Here is a 9533-nt window from a genome sequence, read left to right as displayed (position 1 = left end):
TTAGATAAAAAATGTACATTAACTTAGAAGGCAAAGAGGCTGGTTGTCCAGGGCTGCCATAAGCATAAGGCTTCTGGAAGCACAGAAGCAATCATCAGAGAAGTTAATCCAAAACTCTCTGCAGTACTGGGGACAGCAAAAGTTGGGGTTTTTTTCTTTCTTGAAAGAAGAAATGCCAGATCTTCAAAAATGGTTTGTGGGGAAAGTTTTGGGTTTTGAAAAGTGCACTAAATTTATTGAAAAGAGTTCTTGCAGCATTTTCAAAATGAAAAAAAAAAATCTGTGTTTTAGTATAAATTTACTTTCATTTTAGTTCTGCAAACTGTTTTTTCAAGAGTCAAACATTTTCAAATTATTTTATCCTAACTGTTATGGACTGGGAAAAAACCTGCATTAACATAAGAGGTTATCCTCATTTGGCAAAGAAAATACTTAGGAGGAGAAATTACATTGAAATTATTTTGAAACAATGTGTAAGCCATATTCTTCATATTAACAACCAGTAATCTTTCCCTTCTCATCTTTGATCTGCATTTTGACTATACTGTAATTTTGAAAAGGACTGGTTCCTATTGCATAGTCATGTTGCAATCATTGTTTATTGTGTTGCTCTTATATAACACCTACTCTAGGCGTATATACTTAATTCTGATTAGGAGATTAAAAAAATATGTCATATATGAACATGCATAGTTCCAAGAGGAAGTGTTTGTAACCAACTCCAAGAGACAAAACTGGTGAAATCACTGGGACAGAAGGCAAAATAGCGCAGAGAAGGAAAGCTGTTTCTGTGCCCTGTGAACAGGTGCAGTGTGGAAAACACTGATGATGGAGTGCAAAATGTGCATCACACAATGCCGTGGTATTCAGAGTCCAGTTCAAGAGTCACCCCAGAGAAATTCTCTTCCTGGCCATGCCACCTCCTTCCTTTGGGGAATCTTGAGCAAGACATGTTTTGACGCACATTTCACTTCAAAACCCACTAACTTTTCAGTCAGCCCCCTGGCATCTGGGACCTAGATTCTTTCTGGCTGACCAGCCTAACTTCCAGAAGTGCCCCTCTGTTAACTTCCAGAATCTGACATTTTCTAACCATTCTACAGCAACTGCCCTTGGCTGAACGACCTATATTTAACTCTGGGCACATGGTAAGCGTTGCCTCAGGTGGCACCCTCATTTCCCAAGCACGCACTGCGACACAGAGCATTGGTGAATACACCTGGCACTGCACAGACACAGAGCATCGGTGAATACACCTGGCACTGTGCAGGCAGGGAGCATCAATGAATACAACTGGCACTGTGCAGACACAGAGCATTGCTGAATACACCTGGAACTGCACAGACACAGAGCATCGCTGAATACACCTGCCTTGCATCACGGCACTGTGCGGCGGGACTCGCCTGCCGCTGGCACGATTCACTCACAGGGGCAGCACTGGCAGCCGGGAGCTTTCCAAGGGCAGGGAATAGGAAAAGGGCCGCGGTGCCAGGCTGACACCAGGCTGACACCAGGCTGACACCGGGCTGACACCGGGCTGACAGCAGGTACCAGGCAGGGGGCAGGTGCTGCCGTGCCCCGTCTGCCCGCGGGGCTGCAGCAGCTGCGAGGCCCACTGGCACAACCCTGTAGTGCCACCAAAACCTGTGCTTTAAAGCTAATAAAACAACTGCCACAAGCCCGACGAGTGGGATGTGGAGCAGGTGGTGGAGTCGCCATTCCTGGAGGTGTTTAAGAGGCGTCTGGGTCTGGCGCTGGGTGATGTGGTTCAGTTACTCAGGGGCTACGGGTGAGTGGCCGGTTGGACTGCATGATTTTACAGCTCTCTTCCGCCTCCGAAGATGCCGTGACACCGCGATTCCCTGCTCCCGTGGCACCGGCGGTACACGGACCCCTCCCGGGCAGCCGCGGCCCCGCCGCCCCTCACGGGACGCACCGCCCGCCCGCCTTGGCCCCGCCCCCCTCGCGCGGCGCTGCTTTCCGCCAATCAGCGGCGCCCTCCCCGCCCGCGCGCCTTCCCCGCCCTCCACTCCCCGCCCGCCGCGGCCGTGTCGGCCCGCCGGAGACGGGACGTCTCGCGAGAGCGGCGGAAAGCTCGCGAGAGCGGCGAGGTCCCCCTCCGCCCCCGCCCCCGGCCCTCCCGCCGCCCCCGCCCCGCCGCGGCCGGATCCGAGTGTGCCGGGCGGTGGGAGGGGAGGGAAGGAAGGGAACGAGAGCAAGGGAAGGAAGAGAAGGGAAGGAAGGGAAGGGGGGGCGCCCGGCCCTGCGCAGTGAGCGATGTTTGTCCGCCATCGCGGCGGAGGCTGAAGGAAGCGCCGCCAGCGGAGCGAGGGGCCCGCGCCGCCGCCTCTCCCGCCCGGCCCGGCCCGGTCGGCCCGGCCCCCGCGCCCTCCGCGCCCCCCCGGGGGCCGCACTCGCAGCGAAGGTCGCCAGCGGCCTCCCCCGGCCCCGTTCCCGGGTCCACCGCCCCGCCGCGCGTCCCCCGGCTCTGCCGCCCCGCGCCGGAGGCGCCGCCGGCCCCGAAGATGTCGAACCTGAGCAAGGGGACGGGCAGCCGGAAGGACACCAAGATGCGGATCCGCGCCTTCCCCGTGAGTACCGGCCCCGGGCCGGGCCGAGCGGCCTCCGCAGGCCCCGGCGCCCCGTGGGCCGCGCTGTGCGGCGGGGCCGCGGGCAGCGGGGGGACCTGGAGCTGTCAGCCGGCCTGGGCACCCCCGGCCCGGCGCGGCCCCCGGGGCGAGCGTGCGGAAGGCGCTCCTCGGGGAAGCGGTGCCGCACGGAGAGTGGGAGGCGGAGGAACTGGTCCCTGCGATTATCGCCTCCCTCATCAAACAAATCAATTATGAAAATCCACGGACGGCAGTGGGGAGGGGGGCAGTGGGCACCGATTTCTTTGTTTTCAAGGAAAAGGCCTCAAAGAGGGAGCCGAAGGTTATGCGCCTTCATCAACAAAATCAGTTAGCCCCGGAAGGTGAGGGGGGGAATATTTATTTATGTCTTCTGCGGAGTTTCCTCTTGCTGAATTTATCTCTCCGCTCCGTAGAAGAGGCTCTAAGTCGTACGATTATAAAATTTAGGTGGCACAATGCCAGCTGTTCAGAAGGTGCTACTATAAACATGTAGGCATAGGTAACTTCTGCAGGTTCGCTAGAGTCCTGAGCGTTCCTTAGCTTTGAGTTACAGAGGGGAAGGAGCCAGATTATTAATTTGAAGTGCCATAACGCTGCTGTGTTTTGACAGTCGGTTCAATTAAAGCTTACAACAGAATAACAACTACAGCACGAGTAATGGCGTTGGGGAACGAGAGGAATAGGAAAGGTTCGGGCTGCCGGAGGATGACCAGGAAGCGTGTGTGTGTGTGTGCAGCGGGGTGTGTGTTAAAAAGAAGATACTTAGTTGAGTCTCTGGCTTTTAAGGCTTAGCGTTGGCTTTTCAGGTTTAGTGTGAACTTTTCAATGCTCTGTCTGATCCCAGTAGGCAGTGGTGTAGAACTAATGTGCTGTGCCTTTATAGAGAAACTGGACATACCTGTTTATCTCATTTCACTGGCAAGGCATATATCAATATATTTGCTTCATCCAAACTCTTGCTGATGAAATTAGAAGATTCTTTATAGTCTCAGCAGCCAGCTTTACAGCAATCTGAGTTACACTGTTTTACTCTTTCCTCTACTTTTAATCACTGATAGTTGCCTTTAGTGGTATAAGGAAAAAGTGGGCTATGAGATCAGGAATTTTAGCTGATGATAGGTTTTTCATCTCCATATTTCATTTATTTCTTTAAAAAGCCTTTTCCAAGAATGTCAGTTTTGGATTGTAGAAGTAAAGGAGACTTCCTGCCATGTGGCCATGGTTTTACTAACAAGCACTAGGGAAACCTGTACAAAAATAAACCATGACAAAAGCAACGTGTATGTCTTGTAACAAGCTGCACCTAAGATAGCAGTCTTTTAATTTGATAAACAGATTCATATATTCCAACTGGGAAGAATATGTAGCTATGGGTCAGACAACAAAGGCAGACTTGGCAATGTGATAAACTGAAGTCTGTATATTTCACCTCTTCTGTTTGTGAAATTTGTTTTGTAGGGGTGAGAAATACTCTAATGGAGCCCTGTTGTTACATAAAGTTAAATATTGTCAAGTTTTTTAAAACTGTTTTTACTAGCATTGTCTTTCTTTTCAGTTGCTTAAAGAATATCTAGGTTAAAATGTGAAAAACAAAGTGTCTTCTTCCTAAAATAACTCAGTAAGTCACAAGTCATCAAGGCCTTAACTGTATGGGGACATCTGTTGATAGCAACATTCCAGGTGTCCCCTCAGATATTTTTTTTTTTACCTAAGACATTTTGTTGACAATCCTGTTGATAAAGTGTTTATAGAAAAGAAGATGTACTTTGTTGAGAGATTTGGAGGGGTTTCCCTTTGTTAATTGCAGAAGTCAGCAGCTGTTGATGTAAAAATCTTAGCACACATTTTGTGTATGCCTAAGTGGTTGTGAAGCTTGGTCCAGGAAATGACTTGGTGCTAGAGACTGCAGTGGGATTGTTTGTGTCAATGAGCTGCATTTTCGTGGGGAGTAGAGTCTGTGTTTAGAAAATGTGGTACTCATGCAGCAGCTATGGACCCCGGTTCCTTTGTCCCAAATGTGGTGGTTCTGCTCTTTGGCTCTCAATTAAGAGTGCCTCCAGAGGTGGTTTTGTAGGCTGCTTCAATTTGTCTTCTTATTGATCATCTTTCCTCAGGAGGTCTTTCTGTTTTAGATTGGTTTGCTTCTTGCATGGAGGTAGCTATTTACTATTACATTAGGCTAGAAACAGCCAAATTGGAATGGTGGTGTTCCTGGAGCATAGCATTATTAGCATAACTTCCTTCATGCAGGTTCTGGGTTTTTTTAATATTTTACATTTTTATAATGTTCATCATACTTCTGTTATTATGTTTAATAATAGCTAAAGGAATTGAGAAATAGTAATTTGCCAAACATTACCAAAGTTTACCTTTTCTACCTTATGAAAAATTTGATAGAAGTGGACCAAAACATTGGAAAAGCACCAGTCTTCTACCTGGAGATCCTATTACTTAGGAGTTAGTTTCATTCTAGATTTTTTTTTATTCTTGTAGTTGATGCCACATTATCTGTCTTCCCAAGTATCCATTAAGATTTGGTAGCTCCTGGTGTGTGCTGTGATGTGCTTTTTCGTACCTCAGGGGCAGTGGCATGGGGCACACTGTTTTGCTTGTACACAAATGGGTTGTAGAGTAATCAAAAATAACTGAGAAGAACGTTTCTCTGTATGTTTCACCAGTTGTTCTTTGCTAATTTATAAACTATCTTACTATAAAGAACTTTGCCTTCTCGTGTTCATCCTGACTTAAAGACGGTGATAATCTTTGTATTCGAGGTAATCCAGATGAGGATGCATTCTCTGAGACTTCAGACTTGAGCATATTTCAAACAACAGAAATAAATTTCTGAGACAGTTTGTTGTATATTCAGGAAAGCAAACTCATGAGGTTAAGCTTGTGCAGTTATCCTTATGTACCATCACAGAAGACTTCCACTGTGCTACTTTCCACTTCTGGTACTTTTAACACCTCCATAAAATGTAGCTGTTCCACATTTACCTAAGGTCTATCCAGACAGCATTCAGGGTGATGTAAAAGCCAGAGATGGAACAGTGCAAGAGGGCTTTCAAAAGACAGAAGGTTCCTTTTTCTCAAGCAGTCTTCAAACTTTGGTGTTTCAAATTCAGGCACACTGCAACAGATATGAATATGGATGCTAAAAATAACAATATTTCAGAAATTCATGTAATTGTCCATGATGTGCGTTGACTGCAGTTAGTAAGTTAGGTTTTTTAAAATTATTTGGAAGAGTGCAGTGGTCTACTGATGTCATGTGCATTATATGAAAATGCAGGTTTGATACATCTACAGAACATTAATTGCACCTGTTTTGAAGTGTTGGGAGTTGTTTTCTTCCAGATTTAAAGGTGCTCTCAGGGTCTCAAATTGGCTGTCACTCCTTAACTCTCAGTGAGCCCATTACTGCTGGCTGCAGGAATACTTTCAAAGCTCTCAAGTTTGCAGCAAATCTGATTTTAAGATGATTTAGTTGATCTGTCAAAAATGCTGCCAAAAATGGTAGGTTTGCACTTAAAACTTTTGAAGAGATGTGATTTCTGTAAGGGAGGTCTAGAATGTATAAATTATGTTTTTTGTAAGTGTATTTGAGCTGTTTTGCTGTGACTGGTTAGCTAGTGGAAAACTGTAGCCTTAAATGTATTTTGACGGGAAAGTTGTACATAGTAAAAAAAAATTGACATTTCTTAGAGAAATATTTAGAATGTAGGAATTCAGAAAGCATTTTGGGAATCAGTTTTCAAAATTTAAACAAGCAACATTAAGCTGTGTTGAATGAACTTTTTTGCAAGAGCTCATTCTTCTCTCAATGCAGGTGTCACCATAAAATTGGTTGGACAGATCTTTCTGAAAGCCAGCATGACCCACTGTAGCTTATTGGGTTTGATCATTACAGTTGGAGGGGTTTTTTTTGAATGCTTCCAATAATTTTCCTTTCCTGCAGAGATATCTTTCAATTCCAGAGCAGTGCTACAAAGTAGTGTGTTGCCTGTTCTCAGAACTATTTTGGTGGATCAGTGTTACACAGTTACGTTATGAGTTCTGCACAGCATTTAGAGAGAGATTCTACGTGTGCACTTGCAGTAGAACAAGTCTTTAAAAATGTGGAAGCTTCTGACTAGTTTTATTTGAAATACTTGTGCCCGAGGAAATTCTCATTTTGATCAATCTTGTGCAGAAAGACAGACAACCTTTGGTTTCCTTCAACTGTTTATTGATTGATGTGACTTCTTCCTTGAAGAAAGTTACATAAACTTAGAAGTAAATAACTCCAGCTCTTCCATGAGAAAGTATTAAGACTCATATTTTCATTGCCAGCACTCCTTTCTCCTCCATCTAACAGCCACTTGTTCTAGGCTTTGTGTAGGCAGAAGGCTTTTTTTTTTCAGGGAGCACCAACTGCTTCTGTGGTTTGTTTTGAGTCTTGGGGAATTGATGATGCAAGTTGAGATGAGGTTTGTTAAATTTATGCTTCAGCCTACAGCATGAAGATCTATCAGTTCCAGAAGTTGGTGTAAATTTGGTCCATCTTGAGCATCTTAGAGCAGATAGCCCCTAGAAAAACCACTGAAGTGTGGTTAAATTTTGAAGCATTCAGGTTATGTAAGCAGTACGTGAGGATCTGCTGTGGCTTGTAACCCTCAGAGCTTGTGTGAGGTGTTGGGGAGAGCAGGGAGAGGCAGGGAACGTGGGAAAAGAGTGGAATGGGGGGTGGTTTACTGCAGGCTTTTTCTGCTCTGAATAAAATAATGTGAACATACCAAGTGCTGTGAGATCACCTGGTTAACTCCATGCTTTACATGCTTGGCTTGTGAATCTTGATTACTTTGTGTTCTCAGACATATTTATGAGAGCATGTTAGATAGACCCATGTAGCATTCACAGTCATGAGCTCACATTCAGAACCTGAAATTTGGTAGGCTTAAAAACTAGGAATAAAACAGATCAAAACACTAAAACATTCAAAGGAAGGGGGTTTGTGCAAATTGAGAAAAACATGGAAATACTTGCTTACTGGACAGTTAAGCTTATGAAATCCTTCCAGTTTTCACAATTTATTTTTTTTTTAAGGAAATGCTGTGAGCAAACTGAATGTCCTGATAATACATTTAGAATTTTTAAAAGGTGAGAGCACTAATTCCAGGGCAGTCTGAGTAGTTTGTTGTAGGTGGGTTTTTATTTGGTTGTTTTATTTGTAACACATGGTGCATATTATCATTTAGTTTTTGTTAACATCTCGTTAGCATTCCTCAGTTCTGTAGGTGTTTAGGTTTCAGTTACAAATTTTCTTGTTTTTCCTTGTTAACTGGGCTATAAGTTCTGAGCAATCATCATTTGTGTTGGCATAGAGTTTTGAGCCAGTGCCTTTGCATGGCTCAGGAAGGAGCAGTGCCATTTATGAATCTTCCTGTATTTGAAATTTGCTTGATTTTGCACAGGACTGCAAGACTAAAGCTGAAGTGATCTGTTAGGATTTTTATACTGCCAATTCAATCTGAGCTTTTTCAAGTGGCTTCATTAGGGTTCTTCACTCAAGTTGTATAGTAATGCATTATTAAACAGGGATTACTAATTTTCCCTGGTAGTGATAGGTAAAAGAACTCTATGAGAGTAGCTATAAAATTGATAGTTTTTGATATTCTACATGAATAATTGTAATAGTGGTATGTAACATAAAATTGGGCTTTTTTCTGTAAAAGATAGTAGAATTTCTCAAAATTTTCCTTTTAATCTGTTCTGGACAGGTACACACAGCATAAGTGACCCTATTTTTTCAGAATTTCAAGCAGGTATTCTGAGGTCTTGGGCTTTGCAGGTGCTTTTAAATTTCCATCACCACGACTGATGTGCAGTGTCAATGTCTCTGTATGTGGTGAAAACATTTTGTGATAGACTGGGACAGATTTTTCTTAAGATAGTTTGAGTGAGTCCATTCATAAAACAGTGATTGTGTTACAGTCTGTGATAGGTTCTTGACCTTGTACATATGCTCACTGGATCTTATCTTTGATTTCTAGTAGCTGTACAAGTGGAAAAGCAGCTCTTGAGAAGTAAGGTCATGCTTTTCATTCTGAGTCAGGTTATGTGGAAACACAGAGCAGGAAAGTAGCATTGTAGAAACTCCAGCACAACCAGGCACACTTTTAATCACATGATTATTTTATTTTTCTGAGGTCAGTTAAAGCCAGTAGAATTTTTAAATGACTGATGTTTCTTTTCTGAAAGTGCAGGTACTGGCATCTCAGCATAAGTAAATACTGTTAAATGGCTTAACAAAAGAACTTCCATATTGACTTCAACATTTTAGAAAGGTAAAAAGTGCACTTAATGCATGAGTGCTGCAAGGAGGACAAAACTGTAATAAACACTTATGTGTGAATGGTGTTTGCAGTGGAGTGGCCTCAATTCTTTAATTAGCTGTGTATAAAATCAGTGTTTGAGGGCTGAAACTGTCTTGCTTGTAGTTTAAATAAGGTAGAATACTATGCAAAATGTGAGCAGATAACTGGCTTTATTGGTGTATGGTTATGAATGAGGTGCATTTGTGGAAAAGACAATTTTTGTTTAATGCTAATGAGAATAAACATAAATTAAGGCAATAAATTATACATGTGAATGATACAAAATTGGACAAGCTTATATAATAAATTCATAACATGAATTTCTTAGATTGCATGTGGTCTGAGCATAGGCTGTGATGTCTTTTTCTTACGTTTTGTAAGTGAAGGATCTTTGTTGAAATAAACATTTTACTTCCACACTAGTTTTGTTTTTAAAGTGTTGATAGCATCTGAGTAGACCTGTTTTTATATATTACATACATGGATTTAATTTTCTGTATAGTTGTGAATTTTTTTCTTTTGCAAAAATTTCAGTGCTAGTCTTAAG

The 9533-nt window shown here is 43.4% G+C and overlaps 1 protein-coding gene across 1 annotated transcript in view; it reads left to right on the top strand.

The window, feature by feature from the left end:
- Positions 1 to 2435: 2435 nt before the first annotated feature.
- The window catches only part of CUL3 (cullin 3), a 55199-nt gene continuing 48101 nt past the window's right edge, over positions 2436 to 9533 (top strand). Inside the window, exon 1 of the mRNA XM_066556644.1 lies at positions 2436 to 2591. Within this exon, the coding sequence (XP_066412741.1) occupies positions 2526 to 2591 (66 nt within the window). The 5' untranslated portion in view covers positions 2436 to 2525. The remainder of the gene's footprint in view (positions 2592 to 9533) is intronic.

This window comes from Molothrus aeneus, chromosome 10 (genome assembly GCF_037042795.1).
Source record: "Molothrus aeneus isolate 106 chromosome 10, BPBGC_Maene_1.0, whole genome shotgun sequence".
Classification (NCBI taxonomy): domain Eukaryota; kingdom Metazoa; phylum Chordata; class Aves; order Passeriformes; family Icteridae; genus Molothrus; species Molothrus aeneus.
Note: the sequence above shows the minus strand (reverse complement) of the source record. Positions and strands in the feature narration are given on the sequence as shown.